The 22,734-nt window shown below is 37.7% G+C and overlaps 1 protein-coding gene across 3 annotated transcripts in view; it reads left to right on the top strand.

Moving 5' to 3' along the window:
• The window catches only part of HSF5 (heat shock transcription factor 5), a 51,881-nt gene that overhangs the window by 12,052 nt on the left and 17,095 nt on the right, over positions 1–22,734 (top strand). For 2 of the 3 annotated variants that reach the window (XM_079905492.1, XM_079905491.1), the window contains 3 exons: positions 3,948–4,042; positions 6,691–7,212; positions 10,081–10,258. In XM_079905492.1, coding sequence (XP_079761618.1) covers positions 3,948–4,042; positions 6,691–7,212; positions 10,081–10,258 — 795 coding nt within the window. The remainder of the gene's footprint in view (positions 1–3,947; positions 4,043–6,690; positions 7,213–10,080; positions 10,259–22,734) is intronic. The other variant, XM_079905493.1, reaches the window with a different exon arrangement.

Below are 22,734 nucleotides of genomic sequence, written 5' to 3'. Positions count from 1 at the left end.
CAGTTATACATAGACATATGTCCCCGTATCTCTTCCCTCTTGTATCTCCCTCCCTGCTGCATTGGTTCTTCGTTGCTGTGTATGGGCTTTCTCTGGTTGCGGTGAGTGGGGGCTACTCTTCGTTGCGGAGCACAGGCTCCAGGCACGCGGGCTTCAGTAGTTGTGGCACACGGGCTTGGTAGTTGTGGCTCGCAGGCTCTAGAGCACAGGCTCAGTAGTTATGGCTCACGGGCTTAGTTGCTGTGTGGCATGTGGGATCTTCCTGGACCAGGGCTCGAACCCCTGTCCCCTGCATTGGCAGGTGGATTCTTAACCACTGTGACAACAGGGAAGTCCCTCCTTCCTTTTTAATGCTGAATAATTTTCTATAAATTTCCATATGTATGGACCACATTTTGTTTATCCGTTCACCTGTTGATAGACACTGGGTTGCTTCCACCTTTGGCTACTGTGAATAATGCTGCTATGAACTTGGTTGTACAATAATCTGTTCTGCTTTCACTTCTTTTGGGTATAGGGTGGAACACCATTTCTTTTCAAATTAACTTGAATTAATTTATTTATTTGGCTGCGGTGCGCGGGTTTTCTCTAGTTGTGGCGAGCGGGGGCTACTCTTCGTTTTGCAGTGCGCGGGCTTCTCATTGCGGTGGCTTCTCTTGTTGTGGAGCACGAGGCTCTAGGCGTGTGGGCTTCAGTAGCTGTGTCACGCAGGCTCAGTAGTTGTGGCACACGGGCTTAGTTGCTCCGCGGCATGTGGGATCTTCTTGGACCAGGGCTCGAGCCCATGTCCCCTGCATTGGCAGGCAGATTCTTCACCACTGTGCCACCAGGGAAGTCCCTAGAAAACCATATCTTTACCTCACTGTAGATGAGGAGATGTTGGGGTTCTAGTTGCTGTAGTAACTTATCTTGAAATTAAATTTACTATTTATTAGGATGTTTTTCCTTTTGAGTATTTATGTTGGGTATTTCCTTACTGTTGACACTGTACTATTCGAGAGTAGATTCACGTCCAAAACATTTTAATTATAGATTTGAATTACCTCCATAGGATAAAGTATATGAACCTCTTTTCCTAACCTATAGTGGATGTGAAAATTTTTACCTTTAGATAAATTTTTAGTAATCCTGTCTTTATTTTATTACTAGAATTGTTTTTTTGTTTTTTTGTTTTTTTTGCGGTACACGGGCATCTCACTGTTGTGGCCTCTCCCGTTGCGGAGCACAGGCTCCGGACGCCCAGGGTCAGCGGCCATGGCTCACGGGCCCAGCCGCTCCGCGGCATGTGGGATCTTCCCGGACCGGGACGCGAACCCGTGTCCCCTGCATCGGCAGGCGGACTCTCAACCACTGCACCACCAGGGAAGCCCTAGAATTGTTTTTTTAAATGTCATCAACTCTGATATTTATATATGGAATAGAAATTGTTCATTATTTCCAGTTTTTTATTCTATATGCAATTTAATGCCTTAAGTGAACACTGCCTTCAGGAAAATACTGGAAGATCTTTATGCAGATGAACGTGTCTTAGGACATAGCGATAAACTCAGTTTTATAAATGTTAGTGCTTTCACAGTGCTTTCATAATACATGCTAAATGAATTTGTCATGTATTAAGCACACAGTTGCAGTTTTATAGCTAGGCTTTCATATTCAGTAAACTTATTAATACTTTGTTTTGTTCTATTTTGTTGATTATACGAAGTAGCACTGCACTGGTAAGGAAATAGCCATTGAGGAATCTTTTTGGATTATCTGTTCAAGTCCTCCCTTTCTTCATGCAGGTACCTTTCTACTTTCCATTTGTAACTGGACACTTTAAAGGATATTCACTATTTTGATGTTTCCTTAGATTCCAAATCAGCTATCAACTATCTATTAATATATTCTCTGTTATATATTCTATTTCTCCAAGAAATTTATTTTAAAGTACACTTTAACAACTATTCAAAATGTGTAAACAATGGAGTCAGATCATAGCAATATCAGAAAAATAAAGCTAATACCGTTCACTGATTTATTTGTAACAAAACACTTTTATGGTGCCCTGATGGGTGAAAACCTGCAGCCCCTGACTGAGTCCTGTACTGCCACTAGGGGGCTAAGTTTTCCTCAGCTGTTGAAACTAAAGATCCCAGTGTTTTTCAGTTTTGGCGAACCCCGCAGACCTCTCCTTGCTGTTTTGCTTTTTGGATTTAACTTACGTCCCAGGATATTTGTGCCTCTAAATATTATGGGAAACCAAGTTCAAATCCAAAACATTTTAATTGTGTATTTGAATAATCTCCAAGGATATTGGAAATGACAACAGCTTGAATTTTATGTGACCATTCTAGTAATATCTGGCTTTTTTAACCACTGGACTTGTTAAAATTATGTAATAATTCAGAAAACATCAACCCTTATGTTTGTAATTGAACTAGAATTCTATCCATCATTTTAATTGTTTACTTCTGTGTGCAAAATGTAATGCCTTAAAATGCACATGATAAAATAAAATATTTATTTCTTGTATACCTTTATGAACTTCTGACATTTAAAAATTCAGTAGTCAGTAATGGAGAAATAGGGAAGCATTTTAATGAATTTTTACAATCCTTAGGCTAATTCACTTCAAAGTTTACCGAATAAGATTATTTAGTAATATTATTAGCATACTCAAAATATGAAAAACATGGACCAAAAAAGAGAAAGTTGCCACCTTACAAAAAGGATACCTTAAAAATATTCAGCAAGTGGAGTTCTAGTAAAATTAAAATATTACATTTAGGAAGAAGAAAAGATTAGGGAAGTATTATGATATATTAAAGAGCATGTACTTTGGAGTTTGCCTCTGTCACTATCGGCGTTGTGACTTTCGGCACATTTTTTAACATCCCTGAGCTTTAGTTTCCTTATTTTTGTAAAGTAATGTTAATACCTCATTCAATTGTTGTTTGGATTAAATGAGGCCATATATGTAAAGGACCTAGGACTGTGCCTGGAATATGGTAGGTGTTCAACAAATGTCATCCTCTGTTTAATCCAAAGATGTGATGTTATAACTGATTCTCAGTCGTTCTAGAGGGCCTCTCTCTGGAAAAGGGGAGACTCAACCTATTATTAAGGCTACATCTGTAGGTATGACTTTACCAGTAGAAAGAGTTCAGTCTTTTCATGGTATCCTAACTATAAAGAGAAAGTTTGGAAAATGTATTTCCTTAGCTAAAATAATAGCATTGTTAGCTATTTACTTATTGCTTGCTTACTGTATGCCAGTACTGTTCTTAGTGCTTTGTGCATATTAACTCATTCACTCCTCACAACAAACATGTTAGGTAGGTACTATTATTTTCCCTATTCTAACAGAATGCAGAAACTAAGGCCCAAGGGGATTAACGTTGCTCAAGTTTATACAGCTATTAAAATTTTGGAGCTGGGCTCCAAAGCCAGGCAGTCTGGCTCTAGAATCTGAATTCCTAACCACTTGTCTAAATTGTTAAAACATTGTTTTCATAGATTCCACTGGATGCATTGTACAACAGTAGGAGTGCTTGGAGTGTACTTATACTTATTTTATCCTTAAAAACCTTCCTCCAAATGTTTGTTACTATTAAAATGATTGAAATAATTATTTTAGAATTCTGAATATGTTCTGATATCTTCAGTAAAAGGAAATTACTACTTTCAGTGAGAATAAATGTTTGGTTAGAAGGGCAACAAAATGTTTAGGTGCTAAAGAAATCATTTATAAAAGTAGACATGACCCTTTTAAATGACTTTTAATATTGCCTTATTACCATTTGTTTTCAACAAATAAGGACACCTAATTGGACCAAATATATTTTATTGCACCCACAAAGGAAAACTTTTGGAATTTTTTGTTCCAAGTTGAAAGAGAGGAGTGCCTTGAATGCTGTAGAGGTTGATTTGGGTTGACGGCTTTTCTGTGTTTGGATTTGTTCCAGCTGTGCTGCAGTGCTGCTCTCCTACCCACATGGATGCGCTCAGTAGTTGTGTGACTCCCACTGCCCCTTCCTATGCACACTGCAACTACTTCCAGGTAAGATGCTGGGAACAATGGACATACCCTGCGTCAGGTACAATACGATTGGCCTTGCAGAATTCCAAAGTGTAATTTTATCTTAATGAGTAGCCAGAGGTAAGCTGTGGATTATGGCCTTAGTTTTTCTCAATTCTAAAAAAAGAAGAGTTGATGTAAATGATGTCTGAGGATTCTTCTAGGCCTACACTATCTTCTTGGCCTACTCTTAGGCACTAGCCACATGTAGCTATTTAAATTTAAATGAATTAAAGTTAAATAAAATTTAAAACTCATTCCTCAGTAGGAAGGGTGGGAGGGAGGGAGATGCAAGAGGGAGGAGATATGGGGATATATGTATATGCAGAGCTGATTCACTTTGTTATGAAGCAGAAACTAACACACCATTGTAACCAATTATACTCCAATAAAGATGTTAAAAAAAAAATCATTCCTCAGTCACACTAGCCACATTTCAGGTGCTTAATAGTTTCGTTTGGCTAGCGGTTACCAAATTTTATAGTACAGATAGAGAACATTTTCATCATTGCTGACAGTTAGTTGGAACAATGTTGTTCAACTAACTGTCAACAATGGTAAAATTGATTACCATGGTAAAATGAATACCAGATAAACTCTAAAAGTATATAAATCACCAAATGACAGATCCTTCCAAGATGGTACAATTACTTTTTTTTTAAAGGAGAAAGGAAAATGATGTCAAAAATGAGAAAGCCCCCATGTTGTAAACACTGCACTTCGATTTTTTCTCATATTTGTTAGGAAGCAATTGCTTTGATTTAAATGTTGTAGACTACTACTTCTAGGATAAGATTAAATCCCATGTTTGTATTTTTATGCTATAGTTGCTTAAAGATTGGAATTGTTTTCCTTTGATATCATGTAGTCATGATAGCTTCTGTTCTTTAGAGAATATCTTACTATTGACATTACAGTACTCAAAAGAACATTCCTTTTTTCTTTTTTGTCTTTTCTTTCTTTTCTTTCTTTGAGGAGTATAGAATCAGATCAAGGAGACTTAGCTGGACTTTTTTTTTTTTGCGGTACGCGGGCCTCTCACTGTTGTGGCCTCTCAGGCTCCGGACGCGCAGGCCCAGCGGCCATGGCTCACGGGCCCAGCCGCTCCGCGGCACGCGGGATCCTCCCGGACCGGGGCACGAACCCGCGTCCCCTGCATTGGCAGGCGGACTCCCAACAACTGCGCCACCAGGGAAGCCCAGCTGGACATTTTTAGTGGCAGCTGTCATCAAGCATGTTAGTCTAGCCGATTCATCTTCACTGGAAAGACATATCTATCTCACAAATTAGATGCTCTTGTCTGTAGATCCAGGCATTCTCTCCCCTGGATCATACTGGAGATACTCTGTTGGTGTTATATCTTGATTATATTTATGTTTTAAATAAATCATTTAAAACATCTTTGAAGACCTTTGCTTACTACAAAGACAATACATGTTCACTGTAGGAAAATAGAGATAAGTAGACATAAAATTTTTAAATGGAAAAAAGGGAAGTATTTCAGATAACGTTCTGGAAATAAATGCAGTTAGTTTTGTTGGCCTGCAGATATGAGTGTGCATGAATGGTCAGTATATTGCAGTGGTTAAGAGCAAGAACTCTGGAGTCAGGCACACCTAGGTTTGAAACCTGACTCTGTCAGTTACTTCTTTGTGACTTTGTATAAATTATGAAGTTACTCTGAACTTCAGTTCCATCCTTTGGAAATAGAGATGATCACATTTCATAGACCTCTTGTGAGGATTAAATGAAATAATGTATGTAAAGCACTTTGTATGTGCTTGGCACATAGTAAGATCTCAATAAGTGGGGCTATCAGCTATAGTAAAGTAGCTTGATGCTTAAACCATTCGGATTTACATTATTTGGCATTATGGCCTTCAAATCATTGACGCAATCATTGTCAATGTGTTTGGCAATATTGACTCACTACATGTTTTATTTAATAGTAACTCTTCCGTATCTTATGTTTATAACCTGAGATATTCAGCAAACATGTATTGAATGCCTGCTCTGTGCAAAGTACTGTGTATAAGAGAATACATCTTGAAGATATCAGTCTAAAAGTGACAGCTATTTTAATCTATTGTTTTATTATTTAAATAATCTCAGGACCAAAGGACATTTGATATTCCGTACATTTTTTCCCAGATCATTTGGAACAGAATAACAGTACCTCCCCCCTGAATCTATAGAAGCAATGGTGGACTTGTGAGCATCCTGTGTTTGACATTTCCTTACTACATTCCTAAACCAGTATATTACAGATACAAATGACGTTTCTGTCTGTCAGCCTTTATAGAAGAGTTTGGTTTATAGACATTTTATCAACAAATAGATTTTTGGGTACTATGACTTTTTTGATTTTGTGTACTTTAACCCTGAGAATTATTGGTCCATTCCAGTATTAAACTTAATATAGTGGTTGACACATAATAGTTCCTGTGTAAGTGTTAACAATAGAGTCGAAGCTACTACTGCTGAAAAGTTGATTGGCATTCAAGTTTTCTTAGTGAGCTTTAAGTTTAATTTGTTTATATTTAGCGTTCATCAGCCTAAATGTTGTTGCTTTCCTCCTTAATCTCATATTTGGTTTTCTATCCAAACAGTCCTATTTTCTCTTTTCCCAGAATCCTCCAGTGCAATCCTCCTATCCAGTTGAATTTCTGCCTTCTGATTGGCCTTGCAGTGCTACTGATGAAAATAAAAAGTCAGAATTAAACCTAGAGGCTGCTTTTCAGATAGTAGATGAGTTGCATTCCTCCCCTAAATTGGAGATGGTAAAGGTGGAGCCTGTTGAGAATCAGTGCTCAACATCTCAGTCTAACAGAGGCCAACATATCCTAGCTAATTCAAACAACAGCAATCCATCTTCCACAAGTCAGGCTAGCCAGCTGGAGCCACTTACTGCTGTAGGCTCAGATATTACGTCTTTTGTGGCTGGAACAGAACAAGCAATTACCTGCTCTCTACCACAGTCACCTGAGTACAACTATACCATCCACACGGCTCAGCCTGTTGAAAACACTACAATGCAGGAGTCTGCAGCCAGTCAGCAAGCTCATGTCAAACCGAAGGAGCAGCTAAGTCATAATCCATCTCCGTCTTCAGTAGTATTTGTGCAGGAAGGGCTACCGTTCAGCACACACGAGGTAAGAGGCAAAGAAAAAATCCTAATAGAGCTCAAAGGTACCTAGTGCTTCTTGCTGAAGACTGTTCTAGTGGAGACTTTGTCCAGGTTTTATTTGGGTTTAATACCAGTTCATTATGCTCTTCAGAAGGATCGTGTCCCAGTGGTTCTGCACAAAAGATTCAGAAGTAACCTTAACCTTCAGGCATCCTCTCACTACGTTGTGGTCTGAAGTCAGCCTCTAGAGAGGCAGTCTGAATGAGCATTGTGGTATGACTGATTTGCATGTTAAAAGCATCCCTTGAGTCTTGCTTCCTAACTTAGTTTGGATGGACTAGGTGTGCCTGGCTGATTAAATTCCACTCCTCAGAAGGGATGGTTTATCTCATAGATAATATCAGGACTTTCCTGGCCATTTGTAGCATGGAGGTAAGGAGATGGTTGGAGGTGTTTTCATACTTTCTTACAGCATCATTGAATTCCAAATTTTTTTTAAAGATTTATTTATTTGCTTAATTTATTTTTGGCTGTGTCGGGTCTTAGTTGCAGCAGGCGGGATCTTCGTTGAGGCATGTGGGATCTTTCGTTGAGGCATGGGGGATCTTTCTTTGTGGCGTGCAGGTTTTCTCTCTCTAGTTGTGGTGTGCAGGCTCCAAGGCGTGTGGGCTTTGTAGTTTGTGGCACGCCGGCTCTCTCGTTGAGGCGCGCGGGCTCAGTAGTTGTGGCGTGAGGGTTTAGTTGCCCCATGGCATGTGGGATCTTAGTTCCCTGACCAGGGATTGAACTCGCATCCCCTGCATTGTAAGGTGGATTCTTTACCACTGGACCACCAGGGAAGTCCCTATAGAATTCTAATTTGACTTGACAGCATACTGTGTTTAAATTTCCCTACTAATATTCTCATTCCTAAAGCAGAATTCTGACTCTAGTTTGAGAGATATATTCTGAAGGTAGAGACTAATTCCTTTATTGCTGCTAGCTTATGACCAAGAAATGAATAAACTTTGATTCCAAAAAATAAAAGTACATCCAAATTAAAATCACTTTTGTGATTATTTTTTTTCCTACTTAATTTTTTTTCTTGATCTTAGCCTGATACATATGTATTTCATTTTGGATTTTTTTTCTTTAATGGAACTGAAAATGTCTTCATTGTTAGAGATTCCCAAGATAACTTTTTGGCAGTTTGTGTGTGTGTGGGGGGGGCGGGTTGTGGCCGCACTGCACGGTTTGTGGGATTTTAGTTTCCTGACCAGGGGTTGAACCCAGGCCCTCGGCAGTGAGAGCGCAGAGTCCTAACCAATGGACCACCAGGGAATTTCTGGCAGTTTTTAAAATGCATTCTTTTCTAGCTCTAACTTTAGATCCAAATGTCTTATGGGGTTTTTGGGTTTATTTATTTATTTAATTTATTTTTGGCTGTGTTGGGTCTTCGTTGCTGCACATGGGCTTTCTCTAGTTGCGGCAAGTGAGGGATACTCTTCGTTGTGGTGCGTGGGCTTCTCATTGCGGTGGCTTCTCTTGTTGTGGAGCACCGGCTCTAGGTGCGCGGGCTTCAGTAGTTGTGGCTCGCGGGCTCTAGAGCGCAGGCCCAGTAGTTGTGGTACACGGGCTTAGTTGCTCCGCGGCATGTGGAATCTTCCTGGACCAGGGCTCGAACCCGGTCCTCTGCATTGGCAGGCGGATTCTTAACCACTGCACCACCAGGGAAGCCCTATCTTATGGTTTTTATCAACTCATTGTCCTTCTTGAGCCCAACTGTTGAGATCCGGTATACTGTGTATTAATATTATAAATTCAATAGACCAAAGATAGTCCCATTATGTTTCAAATATGCCTGTGAAAAGAACATGAAATTTGCCTTTATGCCTTCGTAGTCACATCCAAAAGATTAGATTTTGTACCTTAAAATTGCATTCACACAGTTATTTTTTTTTTAATTTGGATATCACAGCTTTTGAAAGCTATATTTTGAACTCCTAGCTCTACTTCATTATATTGTTTTATTTTAAAATAAATTCATAAACAAATAGAGTATTTGAGAAGTTGGTCAGCTTGACAAAGGGATTTGATATTCCAAAGAAAACATAGGAACTCCAAGAGAGAAATTCATATGTCATAAGCAGAGCAGATCTAGATTTCATAGGGAGTGAAGCTTATACAAATTTGAGGTCCTCATTAAGCCAAAGAATACAAAATTAATAGAATAAAGTGTTTATAACCCCTCTGACATCATCCAACAGGATAATGCCTATGGCCATTCCAGTATCACCAAGAGGGGCAGGCAATCTGATGGAAGGGATGTTAGAGTGGGAAAAGATAGTGGTATTAACCAATTGTGAATTTGTGTGATGTGAATTTTACCAAAAAAGAAAAAAGAAACTTCATGGTGAATCTTCCTCTGATCGTAAGTAAATATTGTAGCTCCATAGACATTTCAGTAGTTTGTGTATGGGGAAATATACATCTTACTACCGAATATTCAGATTAGCTTAACAAAATCGGGTGGTATCATTCTTTTTTTTTTTTTTTTTTTTTTTTTTTGGCGGTAAGAAAATGGCGGGTCTCTCACTGCTGTGGCCTCTTCTGCCGCGGAGCACAGGCTCTGGACGCACAGGCTCAGCGGCCGTGGCTCATGGGCCCAGCCGCTCCGCGGCATGTGGGATCCTCCCGGACCGGGGCACGAACCCGCGTCCCCTGCATCGGCAGGCAGACTCTCAACCACTGCGTCACCAGGGAAGCCTGGGTGGTATCATTCTTAAGGATGAAAAGCCTTACAGTCTTATTTGTTGGATCATGTTTCTATAGTAGAACTCCTGTGTTAAAATATCTTAGCTTTTAGTAGATATTTGGGGAAAATTTGGAATAATGAGTGGGTTTAATATTTTAGGTGGATGCCAGTATAAAATGCCAGATGAAAACACCTGAGAATATCTTGCCTTCAGAACAGATGGGATTCCTTATTTCAGAAATGGGGCCTGCTAGCAAGCCTAGTAAAGACACAGGTTTATCCACTCCAGCCAGATACAGCGAGCGAAGAAGCAACTCACAGCAAGGAAAGTCCCCTGGTAAGGATTATTGTGCTCTAGAATGCTAGCAGTAGAATCATAGTGTAGAATTAATATATGAATGATAGTTTTTCTAGTCTTCATTTATTATTCATAATTGTAATATACTAATCACATTGCTGTTTCATACAACTGCAATTTTAACTCTTTATTTTTTCTTAATCATCCTTTTAAAGTATGTAAACGTTATATTCCAGTATTGCATGTAAGAGTATGAGCTTTTGAAAAGAGAACATGGTAAGTAAAAGCAAAGGAATTTGGATTATTTAACTTGGAGAATGCAAGGATGAAGGGTGATTCAATAACTGCTTCAGATGCCAAAGACTTTGTAATTACGGAAGTACTTGTTCTCTTATTAGCAGAGTATAGTACAAGAGGGAATATGCTTAAACTGTGGCAGGAAAAAATTAGATGGACATTAAAGACATTATCCTGAGCATATTGTAAAGATACTCTAAAGTATGACTCTGTATCAATGGGATTTTTCTTGTGGTTTGTAGGAGCCCGAGTGATTGTTTTAGTACAGTTGCTGCTACTCTTTCTAGGGAAATTGGAAAGAATCATTTTTTTAAGAAAATGGTGACATCCAATAAAACATGTTTCTTGTATGATCCAAAACCAAGTCATCAAAGTCTTCAGTGGACAACTTGAATATTCTCAAATTATATGCATGTCAGAGGCATGCAGTTCAGTGAATTAATGAATCAGGTTAAGCAATCATTTTAACCCATAAAAATTGGAAAAATCTTGGGAACTTCTGTGAGAATTTCTCCAAAAAGTAAACTAATAGTAATATGATCGAGATGTTGTTTAGACTCATTGGGTTCTTTCTGCAAAATGCCTTTTAGACTAAAAGCTATCTTGATCACTCATTTTGTTTGTTAAACTTAGCTTGCACAGTTGCTTTTAGTTGAGTATATGATCCAATCTACGATCAAAGATTAAGATTTCTTACCACTGCAGATGTTCAAAGCAATGGCACAGACTTTGAAGGCAATTTAGAAAAGGACAGTGATGAATATTTACTACACACTCACTTTTATGACATACAGCAAACTTGATGAAACTGGTATTATCGTCTTAAAGATCGGGAAACTTAATCTTGGAGAGGATAAGTAACTTGTTCAAGATCACATTAATTTAGCTAATATTCTACTCACAGTCCTTCTGTTGACTGTGTCCTTTGATGCACAAAAGTTTTAAGTTTTATGTAGTCCCATTGGTCTACTTTTCCTTTTGTTGCCTGTGCTTTCGGTGTTGTATCCAAGAAAGCATTGCCAAGTCCAGTGTCATGAAGTTTTTCCACTATGTTTTCTTCCAGGAGTTTTATAGTTTTAGGTCTTATATTTAGGTCTTTAGTCCATTTTGAGTTAATATTTGTAGACAGTGTAAGGTAAGGGTCCAACTTTATTCTTTTGCATGTGGACATCCAGTTTTCCTACAACCATTTGTTGAAGAGACCTTTCCCCACTGAGTGGCCTTGGCATCCTTGTTGAAAGTCATCTGACCATATATGTGAGGGTTTATTTCTGGTTTCTTTATTCCAGTCCACTGGTCTATTTTTCTGTCGTTATGCCAGTACCATATAATCTCTGTTTAACCAATCAATTCTGCCATTGTAGCACAAAAGCAGTCATAGATAATACATAAATGAATGTTTGTGGCTATACTTCAGTAAAACTATTTACAAAAACAGTTGCTGGGCCCAGTTTGACCCAAAGGTCATAATTTACCAACCCCTGAGTTAGACTAACAGTTTATTTCTGAAAAGCAATAGTGGAAGCCAGAAAGGAGTAGAATCATATTTTTAATATATGAAAAGAAATCCGCAGTCCTGGAAATCTCTACGCAGCCAAAAGATCCTTCAATAATGATGGCAAAAATGAAGACATTTTCAGATAAACACAAAATAGAGAGCATGTGCCACAGCAGATAAACAGTAAAGGAAATTCTACAGAGTGGTCTTCAGGCAGCAGGAAACAAGGAGACATACTGTAGCTTCTAGGGTAATCACCAAAATTGGTATAGAAATAATCCAAAAAAAAAGGCAGGAAAGGAGGAAGCAAGGAATTAAAAATAAGGAAGACAGAGAAAACAAATAGTAAAATGGTTGACCCAAATTTAGCCAATACAACTATTATATGTAAATGGTCTTAAAATCTCAAAGACAGAGATTGCTAGAGTAGATAAAAGGGCAAACTCCTACTATAGGCTGGCTACAGGAGACATGTAGGTTGAAAGTAAGTGGATAGAAAAAGATACAACATGCAAACAGGAAGAACGAGAAGGCTGGTATGGTTATTTTTAAATATCAGAAAAAATAGACTTTAAGACAAAGAGTGTTATAAAGAGGGCCACTTCATAATGATGAACAATTCATCAGGGAGGTGTATCAACTGTAAATGTGTTTTTTGTAGTAATAGAGTTTCAAAATACATGAAGCAAAAATTGACAAAAATTAAAGGGGGAAACACAATTCGTCAATGTACTAGGATATTTTAATACTTCTGTCTAAGCAATTGATAGAACAACTAGACAAAATATCAGTAAAGACATAGAAGATCTGAACAACATAAACACCTTGATCTAATTGGCATTTATAGTACACTGAGCATCCAACAACTGCAGAATATACATTGTTCTCAAGTGCATATAGTACATTTACCAGGATAGGTCATTCATCGGGCCATAAAACAAGTCTCAATACATTTAAAAGAACTGAAGTCATACAAAGTGTACTTTCTGAATATAACAGGATTAAATGAGAAATCAGTAACAGAGTAATTAGGAGAACCTCAGATATCTGGAAATAAAGTGACATACTTCTAAATAATTTGTGAATCAAAGACAAAATCACAAGGAAAATTAGAAAATATTTTGACAATGAAAATACAACATCACAGTTTGCGGGATGCAGCTAAAACAGTGTTAGAATGAAATGTGTAGCTTTAAATGCTAATATTAGAAAAGAAGTAAGATCTAAAATCAATGACCTGAGGTTTTACCATACGAAACTAGAAAAAGAAGAGGAAAGTAAACCCAAAGGAAATACTAAAAATAAAAATAGACATCAATGATATAGAAAACAGACAATTGAGAAGACTAACAAATATAAAACTGGCTTTTTGAAAAGATCAACAAAATTGACAAACTCCTAACTACACTGATCAGGAAAAAGAGAACAAAAATCATAACTACCAAGGATGAAAAGAGATTAACACCTCAGAATCTGTGAATAGTAAAAGGATAGTAAGAGAATATTATGAACAGTCTTATGTTAATGAACACAACCACATAAATGGAATAGCCACAGTTCTTAAAAAATACACTTTGTTAAAATTCACACAAGAAGAACCAATGAATAGCCCTATATAGATTAAAGAAGTTGGTTATCAAACATTTTCCTCAAAGGAAGGAAGAAAACTACAGACTAATAATCCTCATGAATGTAGATGCAAAAATAATTAACAAAATGTAAGTAAATTGAATGCAACAATATGTAAAAAGGCTGATAGACAAAGTAGAGTTTGTCTCAAGAATGCAAGGCTTGATTGAATTTCAAATGCTAATATTATGCACCATATTAACAGAGTAAAGGAGAAAAAACTCTATGATGATTTTAATAGATTCAAGGAGAGCACTTGACAGACTTCAGCACTCATTTGTAATAAAAACTCTCAGCAAAGTAGGAATAGTAGAACATTTCTCAAACTGATAAAGAATATCTATAAAATGTATAGTGAGGATCATGATTAATAGTGAAAGACTAAACTGTTTACTCCAGAGACTGGGAACAAGGCAAGGATGCCCACTTTACCACTTGTATTCATTATTGTACTGGTGAACCTAGCCATTGCAATAGGCAAGAAAAAGAAGTAAAAGGCGTAAAGATTGGAAAGCACACAACTGGAAAATGAAATTTTAAAAAAATAAAACATTTATGGTAGGCCCAAAATCATAACATACCTAGGAATAAGTTGAACAAAATATGTCTAAGGCCTCTACGCTGAAAACTACAAATTTTGCTGAAAGAAATTAAAGAAGACAAATAAATGGAAAGATGTGCCATGTTCATGCATAAGAATACCCAATATTGTTAAAGTGACAGTTCTCCCCAAGTTGATCTATAAATTCAATGCAATCCTAATCAAAATTCTAGTAGACTTTTTTTTCTTTAATGACAAGCTGATTCTAAGATTTAAAAGAAAATGCAAAGGACAGAGATTAACCAAAGCAATTTTTAAAAATAAAAAATTGGAGGAGACGTTACCAGATTTCAAGACTTACCATAAAGCTAAAATAATCAAAATCGTTTGGTATTGGTGAAAAGAGGGACCTATAGATGAATGAAACAAAATAGAGAGTCCAGAAATAGATCCGCACATATGTGGTCAATTGATTTTCAACAAAGGTGCTAAGGCAGTGCAATGGAGAAAGGAAAGTGTTTTCAACAAAAATTAACATTGACCCATACCTCAGCCTGAAGGAGCAAGATGGCAGAGTAGAAGGACGTGCGCTCACTCCTTCTTGCAAGAGCAGCGGAATCACAACTAACTGCTGAACAGTCATCGACAGGAAGACGTTGGAACTCACCAAAAAAGATACTCCACATCCAAAGACAAAGGAGAAGCCACAGTGAAACGGTAGAAGGGGCGCAATCACAATAAAATCAAATCCCGTAACTTCTGGGTGGGTGACTCACAGACTGGAGAACACTTATACCACAGAAGTCCACCCACTGGAGTGAAGGTTCTGAGCCCCACGTCAGGCTTCCCAACCTGGGGGTCTGGCAATGGGAGGAGGAATTCCTAGAGAATCAAACTTTGAAGGCTAGCGGGATTTGATTGCAGGACTTCGACAGGACTGGGGGAAACAGAGACTCCATTCTTGGAGGGCACACACAAAGTAGTAAGTGCATCAGGACCCAGGGGAAGGAGCAGTGACCCCCATAGGAGACTGAACCAGACCTACCTGCTAGTGTTGGAGGGTCTCCTGCAGACGCGGGGGGTGGCTGTGGCTCAATGTGAAGACAAGGACACTGGCAGCAGAAGTTCTGGGAAGTACTCCTTGGCATGAGCCTTACCGGAGTCTGCCATTAGCCCCATCAGAGAGCCAGGTAGGCTCCAGTGTTGGGTCGCCTCAGGCCAAACAACGAACAGGGAGGGAATCCAGCCCCACCCATCAGCAGACAAGCGGATTAAAGTTTTACTGAGCTCTGCCCACCACCAGTCCCTCCCATCAGGAAACTTGCACAGGCCTCTTAGATAGCCTTATCCACCAGAGGGCAGACAGCAGAAGCAAGAAGAACTACAATCCTGCAGGCTGTGGAACAAAAACCACATTCACAGAAAGATAGACAAGATGAAAAGACAGAGGGCTATGTGCCAGATGAAGGAACAAGATAAAACCCCAGAAAAACAACTAAATGAAGTGGAGATAGGCAACCTTCCAGAAAAACAATTCAGAATAATGATAGTGAAGATGATCCAGGACCTCGGAAGAATGGAGGCAAAGATTGAGAAGATGCAAGAAATGTTTAACAAAGACCTAGAAGAATGAAAGAACAAACAAACGGAGACGAACAATACATTAACTGAAATGAAAAATACACTAGAAGGAATCAATAGCAGAATAACTGAGGCAGAAGAACAGATAAGTGACCTGGGAGACACAATGTTGGAATTCACTGCCACGGAACAGAATAAAGAAAAAAAATGAATGAAAAGAAATAATGATCTTTTGACAAAATTCAACACCCATTTATGATAACAACTCTCTAGAAAGTGGGCACAGAGGGAACCTACCTCAACATAATAAAGGCCATATATGACAAACCCACAGCAAACATCATTCTCAATGGTGAAAATCTGAAAGCATTTCCTCTAAGATCAGGAAGAAAATGAGGATGTCCACTCTTGCCCCTATTATTCAACACAGTTTTGGAAGTCCTAGCCATGGCAATCAGAAGAAAAAAATAAAAGGAATACAAATTGGAAAAGAAGAAGTAAAACTGTCACTGTTTGCAGATGACATGATACTACACATGGAAAATCCTAAAGATGCTACCAGAAAACTACTAGAGCTAATCAATGAATTTGGTAAAGTTGCAGGATACAAAATTAATGCACAGAAATCTCTTGCATTCCTATACACTAACAATGAAAGATCAGGAAAAGAAACTAAGGAAACAATTACCATTCACCATTGCAACAAAAAGAATAAAATACCTAGGAATAAACCTACCTAAGGAGACAAAAGAACTGTACTCAGAAAACTGTAAGACACTGATGAAAGAAATCAAAGATGACACAAACAGATGGAGAGATATCCCATGTTCTTGGATTGGAAGAATCAATATTGTGAAAATGACTATACTACCCAAAGCAATCTACAGATTCAATGCAATCCCTATCAAACTACCAATGGCATTTTTCACAGAACTAGAACAAAAAATTTCACAATTTGTATGGAGACACAAAAGACCCCAAATAGCCAAAGCAACCTTGAGGGAAAAACACGGAGCTGGAGGAATCAGACTCCCTGACTTCAGACTATACTACAAAGCTACAGTAATCAAGACAATACGGTACTGGCACAAAAACAAAAATATAGATCAATGGAACAGGATAGAAAGCCCAAAGATAAACCCATGCATCTATGGACAACTAATCTATGACAAAGGAGTCAAGGATATACAATGGAGAAAAGACAGTCTCTTCAATAACTGGTGCTGGGAAAACTGGATGGCTACTGTAAAAGAATGAAATTAGAACATTCCCTAACACCATACACAAAAATAAACTCAAAATGGATTAAAGACCTAAAGGTAAGACCGGACACTATAAAACTCTTAGAGGAAAACATAGGAAGAACACTCTCTGACATAAATCACAGCAAGATCTTTTTTTGATCCACTTCCTAGAGTAATGGAAATAAAAACAATAATAAACAAATGGGACCTAATGAAACTTAAAATCTTTTGCAAAACAAAGGAAACAAGACGAAAAGACAGCCCTCAGAATGGGAGAAAATATTTACAAACGAATCAGCGGACAAAGGATTAATCTCCAGAATATATAAACAGCTCATGCAGCTCGATATTAAAAAAACAAACAACCCAATCAGAAAATGGGCAGAAGACCTAAATAGACATTTCTCCAAAGAAGACATACAGATGGCCAAGAAGCACATGAAAAGCTGCTCAACATCACTAATTATTAGAGAAATGCAAATCAAAACTACAGTGAGGTATCACCTCACACCAGTTAGAATGGGCATCATCAGAAAATCTACAAACAAATGCTGGTGAGGGTGTGAAGAAAAGGGAACCCTCTTGCACTGTTGGTGGGAATGTAAATTGATACAGCCTCTATGGAGAACAGTGTGGAGGTTCCTTAAAAAACTAAAAATAGAATTACCATATAACCCAGCAATCCCACTACTGGGCATATACCCAGAGAAAACCATAATTCAAAAAGATACATGCACCCCAATGTTCATTGCAGCACTATTTACAATAGCCAGGTCATGGAAGCAACCTAAATGCCCATCGACAGACGAATGGATAAAGAAGATGTGGTAAATACATACAGTGGAATATTACTCAGCCATAAAAAGGAACGAAATTGGGTCATTTGCAGAGACGTGGATGGATCTAGAGACTGTCATACAGAGTGAAGTAAGTCAGAAAGAGAAAAACAAGTATCGTATATTAACGCGTATATGTGGAACCTAGAAAAATGGTACATATGAACTGGTTTGCAGGGCAGAAATAGAGACACAGATGTAGAGAACAAACGTATGGACACCAAGGAGGGGTGAGGGGTGGGGGATGAACTGGGCGATTGGGATTGACATTTATACACTGATATGTATAAAATGGATAACTAATAAGAACCTGCTGTATAAAAAAATAAATGAAATTCTAAAATTAAAAAAAAATGGACCCATACCTCATACCATACATAAAAATTAACTAAAAAAGGGATAAAAAAAGGAAAAAAAATTAACTGAAAATGAATCACAGACCTAAGTATAAAACCTAAAACTTTTTGAAAAAACAATAAGAGACAAACTTTGCTACTTTGGGCAAAGATTTCTTAGAACACAAAAAGTATGATCAATAAAGAAAAAAATGATAAATTGGATTTCATCAAAATTTAAAACTTCTGCTCTTCGATAGATATCATTCAGAAAATGAAAAGGCAAGCCAAAGCCTAGGAATAAATATTGACAGCAATATTAAAATCAAAATATCAAAACAAAGACATATCTAGAATATAAAAACTCTTACAGTGCAGTTCAAAAATGGGGTACAATATGAACAGACATTTCACAAAAGATACACAGATGGCCAGGAAGCACATGAATAGATGTTTAATCATCAGAGAAGTCGGTTAAAACTGCAATGAGATATCACTGCACACCAATTAGAATGGCTAAAGTTTTTTAAAAAGGAAAAAAACCATGACCATACCAGGTGTTGATAGGGCACTGGAACTCTCATACACTGCTAGTGGGAACTTAAAATAGTATAACCACTTCTGGAAACAGTTAGGCAGTTTCTTAAAAATTAAGTTAAATATATAAAATCAAGTTAAACTTTGTCCATCCTCTTCTCTCAACCTAATGGCACCTATATTGAGATCATCTGAAAATGAGGGTTTGATTGGGAAGATAACACCCTTAATCTCACCTTTGCCATAGTCTATCAGAGATACTTGAGAAAAGCTTGAGGCCCTCATTAGAGGTACCTCTTACTACTGTTTCAAGTTGGGATAGTAAATTACTTCGATGCACACCCCAAATTACTGAACGCTAGTCAGTTGGTTTTCAACCACAGACAGAGGAATATTCCCTTCCGTCTCTGCTTGCACACTGGCTACCTCTAGCCTGAGTTCATCTCTTATTTTAGGGCTTTGCTGAATCGTCAAGAAAACAGCCAACACATTGTGAATTTTGTCAGCCTTTCCCCGTATGGTTACGTGCTCGCTTGGCATGTGGTCTGCTTTCCAGGGTATCACAGGCAGTGATTTTACCAAATGTTTTGAAATAGATTGCAATGATCACCAACGTTCTAGCCTGATGTGCCTTAACCACCTGCTGTCTGACTGCTAAGCCAGTACCACGTATTTTAATTTGAATTACAGCAGCACCTCACTTATAGATTCCAAATTCCATATTAGTCCACATATAAGTTAGGCTACTGTAAAAAACAAAACATAAAAACCAGTGTCTTAAACAATTTAGAAGTTTATTTTTTCCTCATAATAACAGTCCAGAGCTGATGTGGCAGCTTCGCTTTTCTCTGCTAGCCCTCAGGTGTGACGTGGTAAAAGATGGCCCACCACTCTATCCTCATGTCAGCCAGCAGGGTGCTATAAATATCCCTTCCTTTTATGAGCATAATCACTGCTTATGCTCACATCAGTTTGACTAGAACTTAGTCACATGAACAGGCTGCAGGGGAGCTTGGAAATGTGGTCTGTAGCTGTGTCCATTTGCCTGTGTAAACAATACCATGATTTAAAAGAAGAATAAATATTAGGAGACAACTAGCAGTCTCTGTTACATGGACTAAGAGAAAATATTTACAACACAAAATATAAAGCATTGTATTCATAATACATAAAAGCTTCTACAAATCATTAAGAAATAAAGCAATCCAATAAAAAGAAATAAAATAATATTAATGTGCAGTTCAATTGAAGAAATACACATGACCAATAAGTGTATAGAAAGATGTTGAACCACTCAGATAAATCAGTAATCAGAGAAATGCAAGTTATAAATCAACCAAAAAAAAATTTTTTTTGCCAGTCTGACAAAACTTAAATTATTGATAATATCCAGGTTGATAAAGGCGTAGGGAAAAAAGGAACCTCCTGTACACTGTAATTGGAATGTGAATTTGTAGAGCCAATTGGAGGGCAATTTGGCATGATCTGTAAATAACTAAAATGCTTATATGCTTTGACTCAGGAATCCCATTCCCAGGAATCTCTCCTACAGAGTTCAGTGTAGTGTGTTATTTATAATAGTAAACATTTGGAAAAAAAGCATAAATGCCTGACAGTGGAGTATTAGACAAACTACGATAAGTTCATGTAATGAAACACTGTGCAACCATTTAACAAAATAAAGTAGCTTGATATGTTGTTACTTGGAAAGATAGAAAGTGTTCGTAATATGTTAAGTGAATGAAGCAAGTTGCAGCATACTGTGTCTAGTACAACCCCCTTTCTAGGACAAAAAATATATATATACTGTAAAATTATAGAAAAAAGTCTGCAAGTAAATAAAACTGGTACATATAACAGTGGTCACCTCTGGGCAAGTAGAATTGGAGGTGTAGAGAGGTATTTTTTTTGCTTCTTAATTTGTGTTTGAGGGTACACAATGGTGGGATTATGGGGAAATCTCCCTTTTTGTATTTGTCTAGATTTTTAAAATTGAAAAAATATTTTAAATAGTTTAAATACTGTAAAGAGTTTTCTATAGTATGAATATAAAAGCCTCAAAATAATAGGAATGAGCAATTTAATGTTTTGAAAAAAAATTTATATCCCAGATATTAATCTGACTTTTGAGATTTAGATATGATTGACTCAAGCTAACCTTATCCCACACCAAAAACGCTTTTCTAAGATTTCTGAGAATTTCTAGGACTTACAGTGGCTTTTATTTTTGAGTTTCTGCTTTTGCTTAATTCTAGATTCATCCATTTCTCACCTCCTGTAGGTGTTCTGTCTGCTCCTTGCCAGACCAGATGCAGAGCTCAGCCCCCTTACTTTGATTTCTCCCCTCCCCTGAGCATTTACATTAGGTATTTGTATGTGTAGCACACTTTTCTGAAGATTTGGTGAGGTAGAAAGTGTTTGCATTTAAAATATTGCAAATAATTAAAAATGGAATGTTAGCCATTGTTCTTTTTAAAGGGCCTTCAGTCAGTTTACCGCTTTCTCACCTTTCCTTCTCAGTAGTCAGTGTGGCCTCCTGTCATGTTGTCCTCTTTCCTTGTACTAGCACCATACCTTCTCTTCTCTGATATCTTTTTTTTTTTTCATGTTCTTTAATCAGGCCCTGAATTTTGTGTCTTAGGCAGAGAAGGTTAGGAATCTCTTCTGTTTCCTGATGAGGCCTTGAGACCTTATCTTGCCCAACCAAAACAACCTGTCAAGATATATTCCTCAACAGACAGTTACGTCCCCAAGAGGAACTCTGGTTTCTGCTGTTAAAATAATTTCCTCTCTTGGGCTTCCTTGGTGGCACAGTGGATGAGAGTCCGCCTGCCAATGGAGGGGACACGGGTTCGTGCCCTGGTCCGGGAAGATCCCACATGCCGCGGAGCGTCTGGGCCCACGAGCCATGGCCGCTGAGCCTGCGCGTCTGGAGCCTGTGCTCCGCAACGGGAGAGAGGCCACTACAGCTAGAGGCCCGCGTACCGCAAAAAAAAAAAAAGAAAAAACCTCTCTTATGGTTTTAAGTGTAACTGATAAAGTAGTTAGCACATTAATTATCTTTTTTAACTCTTCCTTTTTTTTTTTAATTAAGCCTTATCCTTTGGTCAGTGGTGTTGGCAGGTGAGTCTTAACTGACCTTGGCTTCCTGCTGTGAAAGAGCGGAGTTGTGAAATGTTGGCATTATTATGACATCGAATCACATTTTCATTTTATTAGGGGCAGGGAGCAAATAACTTATGCTTAAACTAGAACCCGTTTGCTAAAAAGTTAGCTTTTGTAATGAAAGTGTAAGGAGAAATACAATTCATGAAGTTGCAAATTATTCTTCCTTCATAGAACTTAGCCTAACAGTTGATCTATGAAAACATGGCTACATATAAGGTCCTGTGACATTAAAAGATTTTAACCAAAGTCAGTATAAAATTTATATACTATCTATTAGAGGCTGTACAGCACAGTCAACAGGAAGAAAGCCTCTGGTGTTAGAAAAAACTAAATTAACATCTGGATTCTGCTATTTACTTAACTTCCCTGAGCCTCAAGTTTCTTCATCTGTAAAATGAAGATAATAATAAAACATATGTTTATATAAAACATGTAACTGGCTTAGTATGGTGCCTGGCATATAGTAAGTACATGGTAGCAACAGAATTTTAGCAAAATTATTATTTTCATAATACTTACTATTTTGATGTTTATTACTGTCAAATGCTTTTCAAATGACTGGTCTCACTTTAAATTCATGTGGGCTCTTAGTGTTGCCAGCAGTTCTATAATATTTCCCTAGGCAGTACACTCCCCATTTTCCAAAGCCACTTTATCATATCTTCTCTCTGCTCCACCTTCCAACACAACTCCTCTCTTTTCATTCTCAGCTATGACCTTGTTTCTTACTGAGAAAATAGAAGCAGCTAGAAGAGAACTTTCATATCTTTCCACCAACAAATTTATCAGTCTACCACTTGTGTAACTCTACACTCTGCTTTTCTTCCTATTATAATGGAAGAAAGCCAG

The sequence above is a fragment of the Stenella coeruleoalba genome (genome assembly GCF_951394435.1).
Source record: "Stenella coeruleoalba genome assembly, chromosome: 19".
NCBI lineage: Eukaryota > Metazoa > Chordata > Mammalia > Artiodactyla > Delphinidae > Stenella > Stenella coeruleoalba.
The sequence above is the reverse complement of the archived record's forward strand: the minus strand, read 5'-3'. Positions and strand labels throughout refer to the sequence as shown.